This window comes from Dromiciops gliroides, chromosome 2 (genome assembly GCF_019393635.1).
Source record: "Dromiciops gliroides isolate mDroGli1 chromosome 2, mDroGli1.pri, whole genome shotgun sequence".
Lineage (NCBI taxonomy): Eukaryota > Metazoa > Chordata > Mammalia > Microbiotheria > Microbiotheriidae > Dromiciops > Dromiciops gliroides.
This window is the reverse complement of record NC_057862.1, coordinates 108,123,135-108,148,130: the sequence shown is the minus strand read 5'-3', so window position 1 is coordinate 108,148,130 and position 24,996 is coordinate 108,123,135. Positions and strand designations below refer to the sequence as shown.

General features: G+C 41.0%; 1 protein-coding gene across 1 annotated transcript; it reads left to right on the top strand.

The window, feature by feature from the left end:
- Positions 1-6,019: 6,019 nt before the first annotated feature.
- LOC122744019 (glutathione S-transferase omega-1-like) lies at positions 6,020-24,185 on the top strand. Its single transcript, XM_043989312.1, has 6 exons — positions 6,020-6,322; positions 6,576-6,684; positions 8,026-8,248; positions 10,013-10,114; positions 22,115-22,221; positions 23,876-24,185. The coding sequence occupies exons 1-6, from the start codon at positions 6,289-6,291 to the stop codon at positions 24,027-24,029; spliced, it is 729 nt and encodes a 242-aa protein (XP_043845247.1). The 5' UTR covers positions 6,020-6,288; the 3' UTR covers positions 24,030-24,185.
- Positions 24,186-24,996: the final 811 nt, after the last annotated feature.

Genomic DNA, 24,996 nt, shown 5'->3' with positions numbered 1-24,996 from the left:
GGTGGGGAGGTCTGGGGGTAGGGAGAGTTCTTTAGAGAAGGTATTGAGATTTAAGGACTGGAAAAGACTGCTTCTAATAGAAAGTGGGACATTAGGTGAGACTGAAAGAATAGAGGGAAGCCAAAGTCAGAGAGAAGGAGCCAGGCTTCAAGGGAACAGCCTTTGAAGACGCTCCTCAGAAGATGGAGTGCTGAGTTCGAGGAACAGCAAAGAAACTCTTCCAAGTATCACTGGATCGAAGTGTACGTGGAGGGGAATAGAGTTTAAGAAAACTGTTAAGGTAGGAAAGGGCCAGGTTTTGATGGACTAATTTTATATTTGATCCTGGAGGTAATAGAGAGCCACTGGGGTTTACTGGGGAATAATATGGTCCGACCTGAGCTTTAGGAAGAGCAGTTTGACAAGTGTGTGGATTGCAGTGGGAAGGGACTTGAGGCAGGGAACCTGAAACAGGTTATTGCAATAGTCCAGGTGAGAGGTGATGAGGACCCGCACCGGGGTGCTGGCAGAAGGAGCCATCTGAGCTGAATCTAAAAGAAGCCTTAAAGGGGCTTCTGTGAGGTGGGAATGAAGAGGAAACGCTTTCTAGATATGAGAAACAGTCAGCCCAGAGTCGGGAGATGGAGCATTGTCTGTGAGGAGCAGACCTGTTAGGATTGGTGTAGAGTGCTAGAGAGGGAGTAATGTCACAGAAATCTGGAAAGACAGAAAGGAGTCAGGTCATCAAATGTTTCGCTTGTGGGGCTGGAAAGAGCCTTAAAATTTATGGTCAACCCCTTCTTTTACACATGCCCGATTGACGCGTGGGGCTGTTCCAATAAAAGGCGACGTTAGCAGCGCGGACGACCGCTCACCCGCCAACCCCTCGCCCCGCCTATCCTGCAGATATAGCCAAGGAATTGGACGGAAACTACAGAGTTGGGCCGGACTAGTGACATCCTATCACGAAGGCAGCCATTACACTGACACCCGGACAGTTGACGCTCGTATCCTGGAGACCGTAACGCCATCGTCTATTGGTTTAGACTTCCCTTATCCTGGAGGGTGGGGCGGAATGCCCGTGGAAAGTTCAACGGGATTGGCGAATGCTCCTCGATGTCTCGACCAATAGGCGGGCTGGACGGAGCCAGAGAGGGCCCCCCCCCCATGGTGATCCTTTCATTCAGGAGGCGCAAACCGATCTCGGAGTTAGAGGGTGCCCTTCTCCTGTCGTGGAGGTTCATTTATCCCAGGACAAGTGCCTCGCAAAACTAAGGGTACAGCACTTGGAGAGCGACCGAGGTCTGCAGCTGGAAACCCAGCGGGAAATGGGGCCCGGGAATCTAGATTTTAAATCCTCGGGATCCTGGTCAGTAGTCTCCGCGAGTGGTTTTGCCCGCTCCCAGCCCCCACTTTTCGGGGCCTCGACCTTCAGCCATACTTTGGCCGCAGACCTTTACCTGGCCAAAGGCAACTTGGAGAACTCCCAGGAAGCACCGGGACTGTAGTGCGCAGGCTCTTCGTGTACTAGTCTACAAGCATTTATTAAGCGCCCAGTACATGCCAGGGACTATGCTGAGCCTCGGGGATTACAAAGAAAGTCAAAAAAGATACCTGCTTTTTTACGGCATAACATTTATTATCTGAAAAGGACCTTAGAAAACATCTAGTCCCTTCCCATGCTCCCTCTCATTTTCCCAAAGTAGGATTTGTGGCATTTATGTAATTTCCATGTAATTCCTAGATCTTGAAAATCTGTGTAATAATCAAATTTCGTGGCATCTCAAAGATATTTTTTTCTTTGTTGATGACCCAGCTCTCCAAAGTTGTGGTAAATAAATGAAGTATATGCTCTGCTTGACTGAAAACAAAAACTAAAACCCAGGAATTCTGCTTTCACTTAAATTGTTCGAACTTGATTTCTTCTCCCCAGCTAAACAACCTTTTTTTGTTGTTTTGTTCAGAGGACCACATTTTAAAATAAGAAGAGCATTTTCTGGTTTTCTGGAACCCTCACTCTTATTTTATTTTAATTTTATTAAAATTTTTGTTGTTGTTGCAGGGCAATGAGGGTTAAGTGACTTGCCCAGGGTCATGCAGCTAGTATGTGTCAACTGTCTAAGGCCAGATTTGAGCTCAGGTCCTCCGGAGTCCAGGGCCCGTGCTTTATCCACTGTGCCACCTAGCTGCCCCCAGGAATCCTCACTCTTGCAAACAAACAAGTAAGCCCAGAATCTGGAATGATAGCTTTGTTCTTCCCTCTATTCCACCATTCCTGGCCCGTGGGTATCTAGCAAATGCCAATTTACTTGACTCTTGAGACTTGTAAGTTAAAAGTTAATGCTTTCATTTCTGCCACAATCTGGGAGTAATACTTTAAAGGAGGGTTTAAAAAGTTCCACGATCCAGGTTCCCCCTCAGTCCCTGCCCCTCTTATAACCAAAGTCCTGGCTAAAGAAATTGAATACTCTATGTGTCTTCGGTGTCCTAGGAGTGTAAGCCTCCAAATGAGCAAAGTGTTTTCCAAATATAGATTGGGCTAGGTTTTATATAGCAGAAAACTGATTTGAAGCCTAATTGATATTGGCTCATTGCTATTTTTTAATAAGCTACTTATTACAGTATAGGTGCAAAGACATACCTAAGGGAATTGAGCAATAACAATTGTAACAGAAGGGAAACCTCAAGTAGTATTTCTTCCTGGGAAGGTAGTTCCCAGGGGCTTTAAGGGGAAGGATTGGCAGAATGATATTAATAAACACATTCCTGGAAAGCAATATTGATTTGTGTTCAGAACAAAGTATTAGAAAGAAGAAAAGTTTAGTGTTGATTCTAATATCTGTGTATAGATTTACAAATGACTCTTAAAACATTTTATGCTTTTTTATTTATCAAGCATCTACATGTCATTTCATCATCAAGGCCCTGTGGGGTAATCTGTGTGGGTTTTACACCGTTTTACAGATGAGCAAACAGTTCTGGGAAGGGAGAGTAATGTATAATGAGGCTGAAAAAGTAGATTGGGACTAGGGAGCAAAGGGCTGTGAAAGCTAAACAGTAATAATTTACATATTTTATTTTAGAGGTGATTAGGAGCTATTGGAATTTGTTAAGAAGAGAGTTTAAGGAAATTACTTTTGATTGGAAGGGAGAAAACCCAATTAGTAGACTACCTAAATTGTCAAGGGCTGGGTTTGACAAATTACATCCTGCAGGCCACATCTGTGGCCACCGGATTTATCGGTAACACTGTAGTTTGCTGACCCCTGGACTGGAGAGGGGTGAAGAGGGCTTTTCACTAATGTGTTGGCTGAGTGAGAAATGGATGCAAAAGATACTGTGGAGATAGAAATGGCACTGTACAAATGCATTTATCTGTAGAGAAATAATGGCTTTCTTAAGTGAAAAAAACAACAACCAAAAACCCTGTATTTTTGCCTTCTTTTTCTAATTAGATCATGTTTTCCATCTGGTCTGAAGTGTCCCAAGAATTACATTCAAAAATTTAAATCAGGTCATAGCCCTTCCACTATCTGATAAGGTTGACACTTTTAAAATAGGAAATAGAAGTAGGAAGGGGCAGCTAGGTGGTGCAGTGGATAGAGAACACTGGCCCTGGATTCAAGAGGACCTGAGTTCAAATCCAGCCTCACACTTGACACTTACTAGCTGTGTGACCCTGGGCAAGTCACTTAACCCCAATTGCCTCACCAAAGAGAGAGAGAGAGAGAGAGAGAGAGAGAGAGAGAGAGAGAGAGAGAGAGAGAGAGAGAGAAAAGAAAAGAAAATAGAAGTAGGAGAAATATGGACCAAAAAAAAAGAGGATTACAGTCAAGTCAATAATAAGCATTTAAGTGCTTTTTACATGCTGGACTAGCAGGGAAAACATACATAAAGGCAGAAAGAAGGAAAATCCCTGCCCCCAAGGTGCTTATATTCTAAGGAAGAAAGACAATAGTTGAAAGGAAAAAGCTAGGAGTGGAAGAAGAGATGAAGGTTAATTTATCCTTAGGACAGAAGTATGGAGAAAACTTTAGAAACCATTTTACAGATTAGAAACTGCAGCCCAGAAAAGCTAAGTGACTTGCCCCAGATCATACAACCATTAAGCAACAGAGCCAGAGATAAAACATGGGCCCTCTGATTCCCTCTATGCCTGCACTGCCTTGGCTCTAAGGGGTTACCAAACATGATACACCTGCTCAGGTGTGGCAGAGGGATGGACACTGAAGGAAACTTTCCTGGCTTTTCTTTTCAGGATTCCTCAACCTTTATCCTCTTTCTTCTCCAACCCCAAACTGTGTAGACATTATTATAGCTCACATTCATAATGTCATGGGGCGCAGAGCACCCCAGAATTTCTCTGGGGCACACCGAGGAATCTTCTCCTTGAGAAACTAAACCAGAGGACAGATAACGCCTAGAGGAACCAAATCGGACTGAGCTAGCTTGGGATTCCTACCCTTCATTCTGGTCTCCCTTATCCTGGGGAGATAAGTTTGGGTGTGGCTTCGGCCTTTGTGTTCTGAAGAGGGATCCGTAGCCACCCTCACCCAATTCCTCTAGTCACTACCAGTGGGGGATGGTCCTCCACTCCTCACCCAATTCCCCCAGCTACCACCAGTGGGGGATGGTCCTCTCTCACTAAAGGAACTTTTCACCGGCAGATGGTCCACCTCCATCAGGCCTCTATAAAAGTACCTTCCAGTCTCCTGTTTGGGGAGATTTGGTACCTCTGAGCCATGTGCTTTATGCCAAATCTCCCCATGAAAAGTCCAAGGATTTCTTTCATGGTTTCCCTCCCCCACCCTTCCCTTCCCTTGCTCCTCAATAAACTATCACCTTATTCTAACTAAGTTTTGTGTGCAAGAGGGTGTAATTCTTTAAAGAGGAATTCCCAAGAACCCCAACCCCAACCTGTACCCAATTTCCCACTATATCAATATAATCCTTTATAATTCACAAAGTGCTTTCTTTCCTCACATGGTATTTTTGTGAAATGTGTGCTATTTCCCCTAGTAAATATTTGCTTAATCATTGGGAGTAAGGGGGCTGGGCTTCTCTAATATTTGTAGAGTGGGCTATAATATGGCAGATAATTGCAGAAGATTATAAATAACTTTCATAAGAAAGTAAGAATTAGATAACCACAGTACACAACAATGACTTAGCAAATTTCTCTAGGCAGCTCATTAAGTCTAAATAAAACAACGGTGAAAGGGCAACTTGTTTGCCAAGATAAATGGTAAAGCTGTTGACTAGCCATCTCTGAATGGCAAACTAGTGTTTGAAGAAACGCTAAAAAAAAAAAATCCACTCCTGACAATCACTTCCTGCTATTCAGTGCAGGTTTAAAAAAACAATAAAATCACTATTAAATATTCCAAAAGCCATTTGAGACAATACATGTACAAAAACTACCAATCAAATTGGTTATTCACTGGCTGAAGTTTACCAACTTGTTGAGGAAGAAACATTTGCAAATCTCAATAAATGTAAAGTTTTTAAAAAGGCAGCAGGAAAGCCCAGGAGTCAGGCATGCTTCTACGTTGCACGGGGGTTGTTTTCCCAGTTAACCAAGGTACCCTATATGACATTTATGCCAGGAGGCCCAGCTTGTAAGGATACCCTCCCACGGTCAATGCTGGCATTTATTAAGCTCCTACTATGTGCCAAGCACTGTGCTAAACACTGGAGATACAAAGACAAAAACCGGCCCCTGTCCTGGAGGAGCTTACGAAAAAATGAGTTTAGGCTTCTATGACAGACAGAATTGTACTTGACGTTCTAAGATTCAAGCCATTTCTAGCTTGGAGAGACTACCTTCCCCCTTTCGTGGGATATACAAAGATAGATTTTCCCAAGAACTAAAGAAAAAGAAATCGCCTTGATATTTTGAGATCTTATTCAGTGAGTTCTATAAACAAGACTAGAAAGAATGACCCAAACCAGGTAATGTGTGGCTGCAGGATCAGTATGGAAAACACCAACGCATTGGATCGTTTTTGGTAACCTGCGGGTGGCGCAGACCCTTCCCCCAGGTTTAGCCAAACCTTGGTCTGGGCTTTGCTGGTTTAAGAGAGGAGGGGGAAGTGACAGGTTCCTCTTCACTCGCGGCCCAGAGCTCAGAGCCGGCTGCCCGAGCCCGGGTTGGGGGTCGGGCTCTCTCTACCCGCCCCACTCCACCCCCAGATCGCCCCGAGGCCACCCGGGAGATCCTGGAGAAGGGAGGGGCCAACCCCGGGCGTTGCCCCTTCCCGTGCGTACAGCTGCGAGCCTGAGAAGCGGCTGCAGGCACCTGGCGACACGATGTCCGGCGAGTCCCTCCGGAGCCTGGGAAAAGGTGAGTCCCGGGGAGCCGCTCGGGGGCGGCGGTCCGGGCCCAGAGGAGCCAAGTTCCGCCTGGGCCTCGATCGTCGGGGCTCCAGGAGCGTTATTCCGGGCGGACTTGGCCCCTTCCCTTGCGAGCGGACGCCAGAAGCCGCCTCGCCGCTCTCGGATCGCTTTTTTGGGCCGCGGGCCGGGGGTGCAGGGGGTGGGCGGGAGGCGCGGACTCCAGGCCCAGGGCGCTCACTGAATGCTGGGGCTTTTTGCAGGCAGCGCTCAGCCCGGCCCTGTCCCGCTGGGAGTCATCCGGATGTACAGCATGAGATTCTGCCCCTTCTCCCAGAGAACCCGGCTTATCCTGAAGGCCAGAGGAATAAAGTGAGCAAGATACGGACGGGGGCTGGGAGCCGGACTGGCCGGGGCGGGACTTCTGAACCCTTTGTTAATTGCGGTCTATATGGCTTTTTGGCCAGACGGCTTTCTTGGAATAAAAGAAACTCGGGCTTATTCTAGAAGCAGTTTGCAAGTTAGCTGCCTGTCTTTTTTTTTGGTGAGGCAATTGGGGTTAAGTGACTTGCCCAGGGTCACACAGCTAGTAAGTGTTACGTGGCTGATGCCGGATTTGAACTCAGGTCCTTCTGAATCCAAAGCCGGTGCTCAATCCACTGTGCCACCTAGCTGCCCCCGCTGCCAGTTTTTTAATGTGAATTGTGCCTGCATTCCACTTAGCTGAGTACCTTCTTATTGCTCCCTTCCACTTATAAACTCCTAAATCTTATTATTTATCTTCACATCTCCCTTTACATGTTCCCGAATGCTTTGTCTATGGGTACTCAGTTTCCTGTAATACCCAGTTTTTTTCTTTACAAAATGTTTTCACAACAAACTTTTAAGTCATTTGACAGTACTATTTAATAAATTATTTTTTCTTTATATCCAGGGGATTAAATCTTCACTTAAATAATGTATTCATTCGACAGACATTTATTAAGCCCATATTACCTGCCAGTTATTGTGTTAGTTGCTGGAGGTGACATGATGAGACCTATACATTAGGAGTATCAATTTGGGAGCTGTGTGGAGGATGGATTGGAAAGGGGAAAAACTAAATGCAAGAAGACATTATTAAGGGACTATCGTAGTAGTTTACATTAGAGGTGATGAGTACCTTCCTGAACTAGGATGGTGGCTGTGGGAGTACAAAGAAAAGATTGGTTGGAGATATATTAAATCCAGAGGTAGAACTGACAAAACATGAAACTGTTTGGTAATGAAAGGTGAAAGAGAGGAACAATCAAGAATAACTCTGAGGTTGTAAATCTAGGCTACGGGAAGCATGGTGGTCCCTTAAAAGGAGAAATTAGAAAGAAGGAAAGGATTTGTTTGTTTATTTTTATTTTTATTGGGGCAATGAGGGTTAAGTGACTTCCCCAGGGTCACACAGCTAGTGTCAAGTATCTGAGGTAGAATTTGAACTCAGGTCCTGAATCCAGGACTGGTGCTTTATCCACTGCGCCACCTAGCTGCCCCGGAAGGGAAGGGCTTGAAAGGAAAGAATTCTGTTTTGGAGATGTTGAGTTTGAGATGCCCACAGGACACCCACTTGGAGATACACCAGTAGGTAGTTGGTAATGTGAGACTAGTGATGTGTTAGTGATATAAATATTGATTCAACATCATAACTCTTAACATATATTTTTTCCCTTTATGTCTTTCAAGGCATGAGGTCATTAATATTAATTTGAAAAACAAGCCAGAATGGTTCTTTAAGAAACACCCCCTTGGTTTGGTACCTGTTCTGGAAACCAGTAAGGGTCAGTTGATACATGACTCTTTGATCACTTGTGAATACCTAGATGAAGTTTATCCAGGAAAGAAGCTGTTTCCAGAAGATCCTTATGAGAAAGCTGTACAAAAGATGATTTTGGAGTTGTTTTCTAAGGTAATTATTTTTTTTTAATCTCCAATCTATTCTTTCATACAAATTTACTCTTACTATTTCTTTGAGCTACACCAATGATAATATTTACTTTAATTAAAAAATATCTGTCACTCCCCCTCCCTGCCACTGGTTGGGGAGGAAGAGAAGGAATATATTGAATGTTATTCTGAATAGTAGCTAGTATGGAAATTGGTTTCATTTTTGGTATTATGAACATTATTATTAAAGGTAAGAAATGAGCAATTGCTCTTTGTAGATATCAGCCTCAGGTTATATTTATATTGCTCAGTATTTGGGAATACTTTTGGGACACTGTGATAATAAAAATAATAACAACAACAACAGTAGCATTTATATGGCACTTAAAGGTTTGCAAAGACCTTTACAAATATTATTTTGTCCTCACAAAATGATGAATGCTATTATTATACCCATTTTATGGATGAGGAAACTGAGGCAAAAGATTAAATCATTTGCCCAGGTTCACACACCTAACAAGTGTCTAAGATTGGGTTTGAACTCAGGACTTTCTGACTTCAAATTCTTTGCTGCTCTATCCTCTGTGCCCCCTAGCTATAGCATGACTTCTTCCTGAGGCAAGGAGAGTGAATGATAAAGCTTAAAGCTGGAGATGCTAAAGTTAATACCATTTAGAATTTATGGCTGCAAGAGGTATTTTAAGAGGGAAAGAACATAATAAGAATGGGAAGGGGCTCCTGAGAGAGACTGTCTTTTATTAGAGGGAAAGAAAATAGAGGAGGGGGGTTACCTTACAGGAGGTAATAGAAGTCTAAAACTGAGGCTTGTCAGAGAGATCTTGGAGAGAAAGGGAGAAAAAGTAGCAAGGCAAATGATTGCTTGGTTTGATTAGAAATGAAAACCAGTTGGGCCTCTAGATTCTTTTTGACTGTATGGTTATAAGAAAATCAGTTATGTATGGAGTTATGTACAACCCCTTTTAAAGCGTGTCCCCCCATCAAAATAAGCCCCTATCTCCTGGAAACATTCCGTACATGGAAAAGCCTATAAAATAAGTGTCATGTCACAAAATTAGTGTTCAAGAGTAACACTGAATCTCTTTTCCAGTGACTTGTTACAGCAAAGAGGTGACCCTAGGTTTACCTGCTTCGGAGGAACAAACTGCAGGGCTTGCCAAACCTGAGTATGGCCCTAATGACAGTCAGTCTGTCATATAGGGACCAGCCTAAGATTGGAGGCTCATTACCAGACAATGGGCCTACCAGGTGATCACATATTTTGGCCACAAAATTCACGAAGACTGTCTCTTCATGCTTCTCAGAGGATGTGTCCTTTTGTCAGTGGAGGGACTTAGTACTCAGGGATTACTCAGACTGATAGTAGTAATAGCTAACGTTTATATAGTGCCTACTTTGTGCCAGGCACTGTGATAAGTGCTTTTCAATTGTTATCTTATTTGATCTTCACAACAACCCTCAGAGGTAGGTGCTGTTATCATCTCCATTTTGTAGGTGAGGAAACTCGGGCAAACAGGGTTAAGTGCCTTACCCAGAGTCACACAGCTACTATAAATGTCTGAAGTTGAATTTGAACTCAGGTCTTCTTGACTCCAGGCTCAGCACTCTATCCATTGAGCTATCTAGCTGCTTAATTGTAAATTAAAAAAAATAAATAATGGCTTATTTGAATTATTGAACTAAGAAGGTTCTACTATTGTTTTAGATGAAGAAGGAAAATATTGTTATCCTTAAACTAATATGTTAAAAATTTCTGTTTTCTGTCTAGATACCACCTTTGACCAAGAATATTCTCATGGCAGTACAAAGTGGGGAAGACTGTACCTCTCATAAAGCAGAACTCCGTAAGGAATTCAGCAAACTGGAAGAGGTAAAGAATGCTCCTTGCCTTCTCCTATGTGAGTCACATGGTAAGGGATGCACAATAGCCACCTCAGTCCTTCGTCCACCTACATGCGAAAAGCTTATCATAGCTTGTCAGACCTTGTTAAATCCAGAAATTCCCCTGCTTCCGTCTTTCTGCACTGATGTGTTGATGCTTGCAATATCTGGGCTGACAAATCTGTGCTTGGTCCTGAAAACCCTGGAACTGGGAGCACGCCCAGCACAGTTATCTCCCTGCATCCCGGTGCCCCTTGTTATTTTTTCCTAACTAGAAACTAAGTTAGAACAGTTTGTTAATGAGGCCCGTAACCTTTGGAAATATGGAGCCTGGCAGTCCTTACTTCAGCACTGGACTGTGTTCCAAGGTGAATAATAATCACGGACATTTATAGGGTGTTTTAAGTTCTGCAAAGTATTTTCCACATGGTATTTCATTTGAGCCTCACAGCAGCCCTGGGAGGTAGGTCCTGTAGGTATTATCTCCATTTTGCAGATGAGAAAACTGAGGCTCAGAGAGTTGATATGAATCGCCTAGCACAGCTAGTAAATATTGTAGGTAAGAGCTGAACCCAGGTCTGGGCTCCGAATTCGGTATTGTAGGCACTAAAACACACTGCCTCTAGCTAGGAAGAGTTATTTTTTTCCTTCTCTTTCCTTTTTACATTTTCCTCCATTTTATCTAAAAGTTATATGACTAATGAGGTGAAAGATTAAGCAAAGATAGTAGTTTCACCAACAAGGAACTGTATTTAAATTTTTTTTGAGGCAACATGCCTCAAAAAATCAAACTTAATGCCTCATATATCAAACTTAAGTAGAAATGGATTCCTCCAGGCCACAGAATTGACTGAGAAAACCACAGGTTAACATTTATGCTTTATTGGGGTTTTTTTGTATTTTTATTTATATTGTTAAACATTTCCCAATTTCAGTTTAATCTGGCCAGGGCTGCACTGGGGAGAGTTTGACACTTCTGGTGTGGTGGAGTGAGAGTTGTTCTTTAGGATAGGAAGAACTGGGTTCAAGTCTCACTTCTACCATATAACTGGCTCTATGAATCTCCAGGTTCCAAAAAACTCTCTAAGACTAACCATTCAGAACAGCTACCCATCTGCATTGGCAGAGGGACTTTCTTATCTGTGCCAGTGAAATCAAAGGTCTGACCAAAACCAAAAATTAGCCCTTCTCAAAAGGAATCAGAAAAAAAAATTAATTTAAAAAGTACATATAACAGGTCAGTACTGTTTGATACCTGTACATACACATATACATACATATGTACATGAATACACATACATGCATGCACAATACATACATACTCACATTTTAAAAATAAGGTAATTATTTTTATTTAATAATTATTATTCTGCATAGCTCAATTGAATACTTTCTATTTCAAATCTCTTCGATTTCAAATCTCTTATCATAGGATCATAAATTTAGAGCTGGATCTATCTTAAAGGAGGAAAAATTTTTTGCCATTTTACAGTTAAGGAAACTTATGCCTTGAGAATTGAAGTGACTTCTTGCATCTAAGATTGCACAGTGGGTTGGCTGCCTTTTTGCTCTGTAAGTTAGCTTCCCTGCAGTGGTACTGTTTTTTCTGACTTATCTCTGGATAATTCTTTACCATTCAGGGACAATGATACCCAAACTACAAAAAGAGAAACTGAGGCAGAGCTCCATGCCAACAGTACTTTATTAAAAGGACCTGGCATCCTCTAAATGAACTCCAGACCTTCCTTGTGGTCCAAGATAACCCCTGGTCCCCAGGACCTTGTTTTTATAGGATTTGAGACCAGGTTCTGGGCTACACAAAATACAGAATTCCATTAGTTGGTAGATCTTGCTTTGAGGGCCAGAAATGGTACATCAGCTAGGAATGGTATGTCATCAGGGGAGTCATGGGTTGGGTAAAGCATGGAATATCTCCACTGATTAACTGGTTGTAGGATAGCTGTGTTCCTCTACATATTGAGCAAGAGGAGATGGTACAAGTTGTACATAGATATGAAAAACAAATTGGGGGACTTTCCATACTATGCTGCCCATGCTTGGCTTGGTCATGGAATTTGAGCAAAACAAGATGGAGATATTTTTGTCAGCATTATGTGGTTACGCAAGTAAAAGCATAAAGAAGTAGTGAACGTAAGGCCTAATATAGAGGCCTCCTATAGGAATCTCTTATTTTATTTGTGTGAAACATAGATTGGTACATGTTTATTCTTGTATCTATTACTAGATGAATGATTAAAAATGTATTATTGGATGAGTGTGTCACTTAATAATAAAAAAAATTGCTGATAATCACTATGCCTTATGGAATCACACTGAACTTATTAATACTGATTAAAATTTGAGTAGGAGTCCAAAAATGAATTCTGTCTCACAACCGTGGGGATTATTATTTTTCCTTTATTTGAGTTGATGCCTTGCCCCAAACCTACTTATTCTTTCTCATTTTGCTTGGGTGTAATGCTCCCTAATTTGTCAGTCACACTCACACTTCCCCTGAGAGAATCACCAACTGTCACACAATGTTATTTTCTTCCTTATCTTTTTTTCCTCAGTCAAGTCCTGGTTTTAATCTCTTTCCTTCTTTTCTCCTTCCCTTAAAAAGTAGAGCCAGGTCAGGTTAGCTCTTTAAAATCCAAGCTGCCATTTTCATTTCCATGATTCTGGCATCCATAGATGTTTTGTGGTAGTATTGTACCAAAGAAAATTTAACCTTTTTTATCTGTTGTCCAATCATTGATTCAGCAAATAAAGATTCAGCAACTGGAGCAGTGATAGAATGGGAATTAGAAGTTATGAGGTTTCATATCAGTTAGGCTTCTTTATAAGCAGAAAAATTATTTAACTTTTTTTGTTGTTGTGGAATTGATGGAACCATAGACTACCTATCACCCACTACCTTAGACTTAAGTAGTTGTCACTGACATGACGTAAGACTCGCAGTCCTAAGTATTAGTCTAACATGGGCTTAAACGTAGTTTCTGTCCGTTGACCCATTAGTGATCTTTGGAACCAGCGTATGAGTAACCAAAACTATCCTTAAAGTCTTGTTTTCATAGGTTTGATTTTTAATTAGTTTAGCTTTAGTATTTTTAATATGTGAGTCAGAGGCCATGTTTGATAGGGAGAATAACATATGTGCCTGTCTCTGTGATAGTCCTCTACCCCTGACACTTCTTACCAAAGAAGAATTCATCTTAACTCTGTCTCTTCATTTTTATGAGACGTTATTATCTTTAACTCCTCATTGGCTTCTGCCATGCCTGTATGAAAGTTAGTTGCACTTCATAAAATGAATGCAGCCTTTCAGCTCTGATTTTAGTAATCTCCTCTGAAACATTTGAAAATTTTTGACCTAGAAGGAGCTGTCACTTGTCCTGCTGTGTAGTCCAACGATTAACCTTTTGTGTGTGTGTGTGTGTGTGTGTGTGTGTGTGTGTGTGTGTGTGTGTGTGTGTGAGGCAATTGGGGTTAAGTGACTTGCCCAGGGTCACACAGCTAGTAAGTGTCAAGTGTCTGAGGCTGGATTTGAACTCAGGTCCTACTGAACCAAGGGCTAGTGCTCTATCCATTGCACCACCTAGCTGCCCCTAACCTTTGTTTTTGTGCTTGTTGGGGAACTATCTTTTTTTTTTTTTTTGGTGGGGCATTTGGGGTTAAGTGACTTGCCCAGGGTCACACAGCTAGTAAGTGTCAAGTGTCTGAGGCTGGATTTGAACTCAGGTCCTCCTGAATCCAGGGCCGGTGCTCTATCCACTGTGCCACCTAGCTGCCCTGACTCTCTGCTTTTAATAAGAATTTGCCTCTTAAGGGAAAAAGGTTTTTTCCTCCAGCAATTATAATAGCTAACATTTAAAGTATGCCCATACTTTCTACTTGGTTCATTCCAGTTAGTATTAAGAGAATTTCCAAGACTCTTCAACCCCCTAGGGAGGAACAGCTGGCATTGAAGTTGTCACATAGGATGAATATGAGGGTGACAAAAGTACAGCTGTAAAAGTTGAGGAAATGATTGCCCAAAGGTAGAATCTTTTGCTTCTTTCCTGAATTCTACTTTCAAAACTTTTCACAGTAGAAAGAGTAGTGATTGTGGAGTTAGGAGATCTGGGTTTGAATCCTGCCCCTGTTGCTTACTCTAGTACCTTGGGCAAGTCACTGGACATCACTGGGCCTCATTTTCCTCATCCATAAAATGAAGGAGTTAGATTAGATGACTTCTGAGGTTCCTTCTAGCTCTACATGGGTTTAGTTTCTGTCTCTGTGCTGATGACTTACAGATGTTTCTTTCTGGCCCCAGTCTCTTTACTGACTTTCAGTCCCATATCACCAGTTGCCAGTTGGACATTTCAAATCAGATGTCCTGTGGACATTTCACACTCTACATGTCCAAAACCAGAAGTCATCTTCTCCCCTCTTCCAAACTTTCCTTTCTGTTAAAGGGACTATCATTCTTCTAGTCTCTCAGGTTTATAAGCTCAGTTTTATCCTGGACTCCTTACTCCCACTCCAAATATCTGATTTACCAAATCTTGTCATTTCTACCTCTTCAGCATCTCTCCCCGGCCACCATTCTCTCTTCATTAACCCATCTTCCATACACCTGCCAAAGTGATTTTCCTTAAATGAAGATCTGACATCCCCTATTTGGTGAATTCTAGTGGCTTCCTATTGCTTCTAAGATAAAATATAGGGGACAGCTAGCTAGATGGCTCCGTGGATAGAGCACTGGCCCTGAAGTTGGGAGAACCTGAGTTCAAATCTTACCTCAGATATGACCCTGGGCAAGTCACTTAACCCCAATTGCCTTAAACACCCAGGGCCATCTCCACTCGTCCTGATATATATCTTGCCACTGGACTCAGATGATTCTGGAGGGGAGAGTGAAGTTGGTGACTTTGCATACAGCCCTCCCTCACTTAAATCCAATTTACTGCAAGTCATGACATCACTCCAATGCCTTGGTCTTCTTTGAGAAAAAAGTACAAAGAACAACAAAGATAAAATATAAACTTCTCTGTTTAGCTTTTAAAGCCTTCACAACCCATCTACAGCCTATCTTTCCAGCCTTATCATACATTGCTGTCTTATCTGCAATCTTTGATCCAGCCAAATTGACCTGCTCTCTGTTCCTTATAGCTCATTCCTATCTCCCACCTCCATGACTTTGCCTTTGCCTTCCCCAATCCTGAAATGCATTCCCTCCTCACTTCTACCTCACAGAATCTCTTTAGGAAGCAGCTGAGATACCATACCATCTTCTACAGGAAGCCTGTTTCAGTTTTCCCCCAATTTCAAGTGCCCTCCTCCCTAACGATCTTGAATTTATTTTCTTTATTCTGTGTATGCTATATATGTGCTATCTCCCTGCCCTTTAGAATGTCAGCTTTTTTGTTTCATTACTTATGTTTGTATTCCCACCACTGAGTACAATGCCTGGCACATAGTAGGTGCTTTAAAAGTGCTTCTTCACTCTTTTTTTTTTTCTTCAGGGCAATGAGGGTTAAGTGACTTGCCCAGGGTCACATAGCTAGTGTCGAGTGTCTGAGACTGAATTTGAACTCAGGTCCTCCTGAATCCAGGGCCAGTGCTTTATCCACTGCACCACCTAGCTGCCCCCAAAGTGCTTCTCAATGGATTGGTTAGTAGATCTAGGGACTTGTCATAAGATAAATTTTTGTTTATTGTTCAGAGAAAAAACCCCCAGCTAAAATCAACCATCTAACATTTATTACTATGTACAAGGCACAGTGCTGATATAACTTACTACCTGTGTAACCTTGGAAAAGTCATTTAACCTCTCTGGGTCTCAGTTTCCTTAACTGTAAAGTGAAGCTGTTGGACTATATAATCTCAAAGAATCCTTTTATCTTTTAAATCTGTGATTTTTATGCTCTTTGCTTCTCACCTCCACCATCCACAAGGGGGAGCCTTTAACTCCATGAGTAATGTATTTGCATTTACTTTCCAATGCCTGTTTCCTAGTGCGTGGAATCCCTTAATATTTACAGAAGGATGGATGATGTGAATAATGAATAGTGTGCCACCTCATTTTGTCCTATACTTCCTTTTCAGTTCCACCTGCGCCACTACAATAATCTTGTTACTTTTAAGAATAGGTGATAGCTTTATGGGGGTCAAGGAAAGCAGAAAGCTTCATTGGATTGTCTAACAATGGAAGTGTTTTGACTTCCAGACCCTTGCCTGATTCACCAGATCCTTTGTTGTTGCATCAAAGATTGTGCTAATCCTTTCAAACCTGTAAGATTTAACCACACTGGGATTAAGAAATAGGAACCTCAATTCCCTTAGGTTTCTAATTCCAGATAAACTCTCTAATTTCTAACTGGTCATTCCTCCCACCTCAGCCCACACTTCTACTACTTGTTTTATCATCCTGCTTCTTTGATAATACCAAGGTGCCTTGAAGGAGCTGATGACTAAATTATATAACAATAATAACTTCACATTTCCTTAAGGTTTTCCAAGCATTTTCCTCAAAATTTTGTGAAGTATGTAATATAGCTCTTCTGGGAAGCCTTCCCTCAGCCTAGCCCCTGATGCTATTTACTAACAACCTTTCCTTCAACCTACCATTATGTAGCACATATTTTATAACTCTAATGTAGTTTGTTTTTTTTTTGTAAGGCATCTGGGGTTAAGTGACTTGCCCAGGGTCACACAGCTAGTAAGTGTCAAGTGTCTGAGGCTGGATTTGAACTCAGGTCCTCCTGAATCCAGGGCCGGTGCTCTATCCACTCTGCCACCTAGCTGCCCCTTAATACAGTTATTTTGCATATAGAATGGTATATTATAGCTGTCTGTCTTAACTCTCTACTAGACTGTAAGTTCCCTGAGGTCAGAGAAACTGAAATTCATCATTGAGATTTAGAATCCTTTTTCTCCCTCCTTCTTCCCCTTCCCCTAACTCTGTTCTATATGTATAGTAGACATTTAATAATAGAATGGAAGTGCATTTCACTTGAATTAATTTATTCCATTGGGTGAGAGACAAAGCCAGAGAAGGGAGAGAAAAGAAAAAGACAAAAAATGTTCATAGTCTAAGACAGAAGACTGCCATTCCATGGATGCCCTGGAGTCAGTGTGGGATGGATGGAAGATAGGAATCTGTTCCTCCCTAAGTCACGTTCTTTCCTCTTATGGTGTGTATCTTGTCATCTAGACTCTCTTCTTCTTATACCCATAGACAGTCTATTTGTTCTGTTTCGGCCAGTAGGGCGGACTTGAGGGAGAGAGGCCATTGTTGGCCTTCCCAACATTCTTGGTGGTCTCATTGGCTCTCTTCGCTTTGGTTTCTTGGCATCTTCTCTTTCCTCATGATAAAGCAGGAAGAACCTGTTTTATAGTAGAGTGATCCTCCTCTAAAATAATCACTGCTAGGTGGGTATGAAGAAGCCCTTCCAAGAATTCTTTTACCTGATAAGTTTTCTTGTCAGACTTTTTTCACTTCTATTTGAGTAGAAGTCCTTATTCCTGCCTCTTTCTTATACAGCCACTTAGCTGACTATAGTAGAAATGAAAATCTATGTTCAATAATTTCTAAGCAACCATCTTAGATCCATATGTTTTCCTTTTTCTTTTTTCTTTTTTTTTTTAGTGAGGCAATTGGGGTTAAGTGACTTGCCCAGGGTCACACAGCTAGTAAGTGTCTGAGGCCTGATTTGAACTCAGGTACTCCTGACTCCAGGGCCAGTGCTCTTATCCACTGCACCACCTAGCTGCCCCTCATATGCTTTCTGACACACGTTTTTTTTGTTTTTTTTTTTTTGGTGAGGCAATTGGGGTTAACTGACTTGCCCAGGGTCACACAGCTAGTAAGTGCCAAGTGTCTGAGGCTAGATTTGAACTCAGGTCCTCCTGAATCCAGGGCCGGTGCTTTATCCACTGCGCCACCTAGCTGTCTGCTAAACAAGATTATACAATTAGTGATATAGGTAATAGTGAGCACTCCAGTTTACTGAGTAGAAGGGACAAGGTGAGACCTAAGCTTTAAGAAGATCACCTTGCTGACTGAGTAGAGAATGGTCTGGACTTGGGAGAGACTTGAGACAGGAAAACCAATGAGAAGATTATTGCAGTATCCAAGGGTGAGATGATGAGTGGCAACCTTGGTAAAAGTGGTGGCTGTTTCAGAGGCGAGAGAGGAACATATATTAGAAATATTGTGATGGAAAAAGCGAGACTTGGTGTAACAGATTGGATATGTGGAGTAAGTTCAAGTAAGGAATTGAGTATGAAATAATGATTGCAAGCTTGGATGACTTGGAGAGTGGTCGTGCCCTTGACAGCAATAGGAAAGTTCAGAAGAAGGGAGGGTTTAGGAGGAAAGACAATGAGTTTTATTCTAGATATCTCAAGATTGAGGTTTCTATAGGACAAACAGTTCAGAATGTCCAGTAAGTAGTTACTGGTGTGAGCTTGGAGGTCAGGAGACAGGTTAGGGCTGGATAAAGAGATCTGGGGATCATCAGCTTGGAGATGACCATTGAAACCATGGGAGCTGATAAGTTCAGCAAGTTGTGATAGAATTTTTAAATAGGATTCATTTTACAGTCAACTTTTTTGGGGAATACAATAAGCATGGAACATAGTAGTTTAGAGCCTATAAGACCTAGGTTCAAAACTTGCTCTTTCCTTCCTTCCTCCCTCCCTCTCCATCCCCCAGCAGTGCATTGAACCGTTTATGGCTTATTTTTGGATCTGGTCATACAACCAGTTCTAAATCTATTTAACTTTACTATTCTTGAGCCCACATCTTTCCATCTTGTCTGCAAGAACAGCATGAAAGATTTTGTCAAGTACTTTGTTAAGTGTAGGTACACTATATCTATAATATTCTGTCAAAAAATGAGGCTAGGCTTGAGTGGTATGTTCTTCATGAAGCCCTGCTTGCTCTTTATGAGCACAGTTTCCTCTTCCAAATGTTCACACACTATCCTTTTCATAAGCCATTCCAGATTTTTGCCAGGAATTTAAATGAAACCCACTGAACTGTAATCTGCAGGCTTCATTCTTTTTTCAAAACTGGGGAAAGGTTTGCCTTTTCCAATACTGTGGAAAGAAAAAGTGTCCATTATATAGTTTATCTAGGCCTTTTGACTTAAACTCATGAAGGAGCTGGATGCTCTCTCCCCATTTATCTTGAATATTAATTCCACGTGACCCATTTTTAATCTCTTTTCCAGGTCAAAGAACATTCTTTTTGATAGAGAAAAGAAGCATAATAAGAGTTGAGCAGCTTTATTTCTTTTATCATTCCATCCATCCCAATATAAGGTCCTGTCCTCTCTCTTACACACTTTTAAATTATTCCCTTTTATTATCTTTATCTTTCCTTGCAAACCTCAGTTGATCTAAAGCTTCAGCATTCTTCACACTATACTCAAAGGATTATGTAATACTCTATGTCCATTTTCCCATTACCTGTTCTTGTTGCCATCTTTTAGACATGTCTTATTAAGATATAGTTGAGTTCCCTGTACAACTTTTCTTCCTCATCAGAATTGTTCTATTGTCTTCAGAATTTCTTTCCCGAGAATTTCTTGTCCCTTCTATTCTGACTTCCCTAAAGAATTTTAACCTATAAGATTCTTTTTAAAAAATCTTTAAAAAATTTTACAAGCATTTATTATCTCTCCCTTTCACCGCTTCCCTCAATTGGACAATTTTAAGAAGTGAAAAATAAAACCCTCATAACAAACATGCATAGTCTTGCAAAAGTAGTTTCCCACATTGGTCATGTCCAAAAATGCAGCTGTCATTCCGTATTTTTCAGTACTCTAATTCATGGTTTAATCATTGCATTAATGAGAGTTCTTAAGTTTTTCAAAGTCACTTTTCTCTATGAAATAGTCATATCAGTCATTCTATATGTAATAGAATATATTATACATCCATGCATAAAATATATTGTTATAAACATTCATGTGTTGTCATAAACAACATAGTGTTAGATTGTTTTCTAATCCATACTGATACTAACTTCCCTTTTATGTGGAAATTCATTCCATTCACGTTCATGATTATGATTGTTAATTGTGTATTTCCATCTCTCCTTTGTTCTTGTACTTTTTCCTTTCTTTTTTCCAGCTTTTCCCTTTATAAGTAAAAAGGTGGTAAAAGAGAGAGTTTGTCTGACAATTGTGATCTATAAATGAAAATGGCCTGTTTTCTCTCTGTTGCACATTTTTTCTTCCTATTGCCTGGCCCCTAATTTCTGGTTTTTACTCTTCCTGTCCTTTTAATCCATATCTTGACATTCTTCTCTCTTTGATTCTACAACCTTGATTAAATACTCTTCATCTTATGTACCTATATTATGTGATACTGATTTCTTTCTCCTTTTTCCTCCTTCCCCGATATTATCTTCTGTACCTCTCATTTTTGTCTTTTACTGAGTCCATCAAAATAGAACAAAACCACCCATAGGCCCTCTGTCATGTTTACCTTTCTCTCTGGCCCTTAAAGTTATTAGGATTAGGAGATTGCATTTTTTTTTTTACCTCCTCACTACCTCACCATATAATTCATCCCCACATATTCCCTTCCATTTAAACAAATATGTGTACTTTTCAATGTTTTTTTTTGCTCTTACATTTTCATTTCACAGTTTTTACTCAATTCTGGCTGTTTCATAAGAAATGTTTAGAAATCCTCTATTTCCATAATGTTCCATTTCTCCCCCATAAAATAATACTTTTTTTTTTTTAAGTGAAGCAATTGGGGTTAAGTGACTTGCCCAGGGTCACACAGCTAGTAAGTGTTAAGTGTCTGAGGCTGGATTTGAACTCAGGTACTCCTGACTCCAGGACCAGTGCTCTATCCACTGCGCCAACTAGCTGCCCCAAGATAGTACTTTTTAAAAAATATTTTGTAAGTTTCTATCTTTTGCATTTTGGAGTACTGTATAACAAACTCTCTTTATGGTGACAGGTGTCAAATCTTATATGATCTTTACTTGCACTCTTACTTTTTGACTGCTTGTAATATTTTTCTTTTACTTCTAAGCTCTAGATTTTAGCTGTAATTTTCCTGACAACTTTTATTTTGAAGTTTCTTTCAGGAGATAACTGGTATAATTTATATTTTTACTTGCCTCTCTAGTTCTAAAAGTTCTGGAAAGTTTTCATTTATAATGTCTTGAAATATGGTATTTAGGCTGCCTTTTTTTTTTTGGTCATGCTTTTTAGATAGTCTGATAATTTTTACATCATCTCTCCTTGAATTGTTTTCCAGGATTTTGTTATTATAGTTCTTACATTTTCTTCTGTTTTTCAATCTTTTGATTTTGATTTAATATTTCTTATTGTCTCATATAGTCATTTTCTCTTGGGCCATATTCTGATTTTCATTGCATTCAGTTTTGTGGTGAGTTTTCCACTATCTGTTCTAAAGTATCAGTTCTGTTTGCTATTATCTCCTCCCTAGCTGTTCTATTTTATATCACGTTTCATTTCTTCCAGGTACATTTGTAGTTCTTGTGACCAGATTCTTTCTACTTGTTGTGGGATTGCTCTATTTTTAGACTTTACTTTCTGTGTAGCTCTTAGTCCACGGTATTTCCTTATAGTATTTCGTGTTTTTCTTGGTTTACTTATTTCAGCAGCTTTTAGGTTGGGGGCCTATGCTTGGGTAATGCACTGCTGCTACACTCCTGAATGGCCTGGGAAGACCCTGCCTGGCCTGGCCAGGAATAGGCTCCTTCTTCAAGGGACTCTGACTTCTGTAGAGTTGGGCTTTGCTGGGGCCCCAGTGCTGCCCCTTGAGTTAGGCTCTGCCAGAGGCCTTTCACCCTGCCCTTGGACTTTGGGCTCCTTTGATAGGGCACATTTTCTATGGGCTATAACTAAAACCAGCATGGGAGGACTGGTCCAGCTGATGCTTCTGCTGTTTTATAGGCAGCATAATAGATACATACACAAAAACTTAGATTTTGTCCTGTCCAATTTTTCAGGTTCTTACCCGACAGAAGACAACATTCTTTGGTGGAAACTCGATATCTATGATTGATTACCTTATCTGGCCCTGGTTTGAACGCTTGGAATCATATGAGATGACTGAGTAAGATATCTGGCTACTTTGTCAGGGCTTCCTGATAAATATAGTATAATTATTGTTAGAATAATGTATTACTTATTTATCCTTTAGATTTTTGTGGACTGTGATAGTCATCTTCTGTATTTTTTGAAATAACTTTATAACAAACTTTAAAGATGAAATTCAACATAATTTCAAAACTGTTTACTGGGACAGCTAGGTGGCGCAGTGGATGGAGCACCAGCCCTGGATTCGGGAGTACCTGAGTTCAGGTCCAGCCTCGGACACTTAACATTTACTAGCTGTGTGACCCTGGGCAGGTCACTTAACCCTCATTCCCAAGCAAAAAAAAAAACCCAACAAAAACAAAAAAAACCTGTTTACTGTAAAATATTATGCACACAAATAATGATTTGTCACTCCTTTATCAAGCCCCTCCAGTTATTTATTCATGTATGCACAAGAACCAGTTTTAAAAATAAGATCCTGGGGTGGCTAGGTGGCGCAGTGGATAAAGCACAGGCCCTGGATTCAGGAGTACCTGAGTTCAAATCTGGCCTCAGACACTTGACACTTACTAGCTGTGTGACCCTGGGCAAGTCACTTAACCCCCATTGCCCCGCAAAAAATAAAATAAAAATAAGATCCTGCTGTATTAAATATAGGTGAATTGTTCTGCCACTTACCAAGGGCCAAACTATACCTGTATTTCTGCTTTTCTCCCTTGAATGTGTTTTTGTAGGCCTATGTGTCCAATTATCTCTTTTTTTTTTTTTGTGGGGCAATGGGGGTTAAGTGACTTGCCCAAGGTCACACAGCTAGTAAGTGTCAAGTGTCTGAGGCTGGATTTGAACTCAGGTACTCCTGAATCCAGGGCCTGTGCTCTATCCACTGTGCCACCTAGCTGCCCCCCAGTTATCTCTTGATGGTTCTCCAGGTCTAAGGTTTTTAATACAATACTGACTTGGACCTCATTGCTTAAGGTAGTCTGAAAGCCACAGCACACTTTGACAGCCACTTGGTTTTTTCCTTCCTGTTTAGTTTCATGGAGGTTACCTGCTAAACTACTTACTACTGTATATTTTATTCAAATATCACAATGCCAGGACTCTTTAATGTGCAAGCAATATCTAACTAGCAAGCACAAGTTAGGTGTGGACAGTCATCATGAAGAGTGGTTAGTGAGAAGTAAGCACCCTTATAATACTCAGGTAGCCAGTGTATTCATTTAGGCAGGTGAGTAACTGAATAAAAACTATTTTGATTCTAGAGCGGCCAGGGCAATTTGCAATTTCAGGAATGAAGAACCTTTCCTTTATATCCATGGGGCTTGGAAAGTTATTGATGCTTCTGCAGTGTAATAGCTTTTCCTTGGGGCATGGATATAATACCAGGTAGCCTTCAAGTCTTTTGATGCCCCACCCACCCAGTGTTAGGCTCCTTTGAAGTAGAAGGATTAGGTATAATATCTATGTCGTTGTTTTAGTGCCTGTTTCATAAATTAAAAAAAAAAAGTGCCTCACATCCTTTGAAACTAAAGCTACAAAGCTATGTTCTTCTGTAGAGTTGAATTGGAAGATAAACAAAATAAAGCTGCAAAATTAACACATTAATAGATACTGCTACTTCCTGGCACCTCCCCCTTTGTTCTGCTTATGTCTCTGTTTCTGTTGCACAGCTGCGTGGAGCACACCCCTGCTCTGAAACTGTGGGTTGCCGCCATGAAAAAGGACTCCACCGTCCAAGCTCTCCTCACGGATGTGAAGACATATAAAGGCTTCTTTGATCTCTATGTTCAGAATAATCCTGATGCCTTTGACTATGGACTGTGATGTGGTATATTGAAGCACCAACTATAGAATCTACTGCTTCACCATTGGGTATTTCCAACAGAAACTCACAACAAAATCATTGTGTTTGAACTTATCTAAGGGTTGATAATCCTTAGTTTTCGAGAAGTTCTCAATAAATACTTAAAATGTCCTAAATGAGAGAAAACCGTTGATTTTCTCCCCATCCACCGGTCTCTAGCGTTGTGTTGAGAAGCTTCCCCACTTTAGGTGATCTTGGAAAATGCCAAGTATTGAACTCTTTATACAGAGAAGGCTCAGCTTGAAGCTTCTCTCTCCATAACATGTATGACCCTTTGACTCTTCCTCATCTTATTTGTGCTAATTTAGTGTTTGAGGTTGAGAACCTTGTTGACGTAGGTCATTATGTGCTAGATATTTTTAAAGGTGCTACTGATGAGATAAGGTTAAGGAGAGTAGGGAAAGCTAGGTGGCATAGTGGATAAAGCACTGACCCTGAAGTTGGGAGGACCTGAGTTCCAATTTGACCTCAGATACTTACTGGCTGTATGACCCTGAGCAAGTCACTTAACCCCAATTGCCTTAGATATCTGGGGCTATCTTTAGTCATCCTGATGTATATCTTGCCAATGGACCCAGGTGGTTCTGGAGGAGAGAGTGAGGTTGGTAACTTTATACAGCCCTGCCTTACTTAAATCCAATTCAGTGCAACTCATGACATTTCCCCCCCCCCCAACCCCCCCACCTCCTATGGTCCTCTTTGAAAATGAAGTAAAAACAACAACAACAAGGAGAAGAGGAAGTGCTCAGTTGTAAGACCTATTATGGTATAGGTGTGTGTTTATATCCGTGTAGGTATGTGTATGGTGTTATTCCCTTAAAGCAAAGCTTATGGATCTTGGAGACAGTGCAGAGTTCTAATGACAGAGTACTCCCAAGCAGAAGTAACATGTCACTTGATGTTGCTGAACAAAACAAGTCCATATTT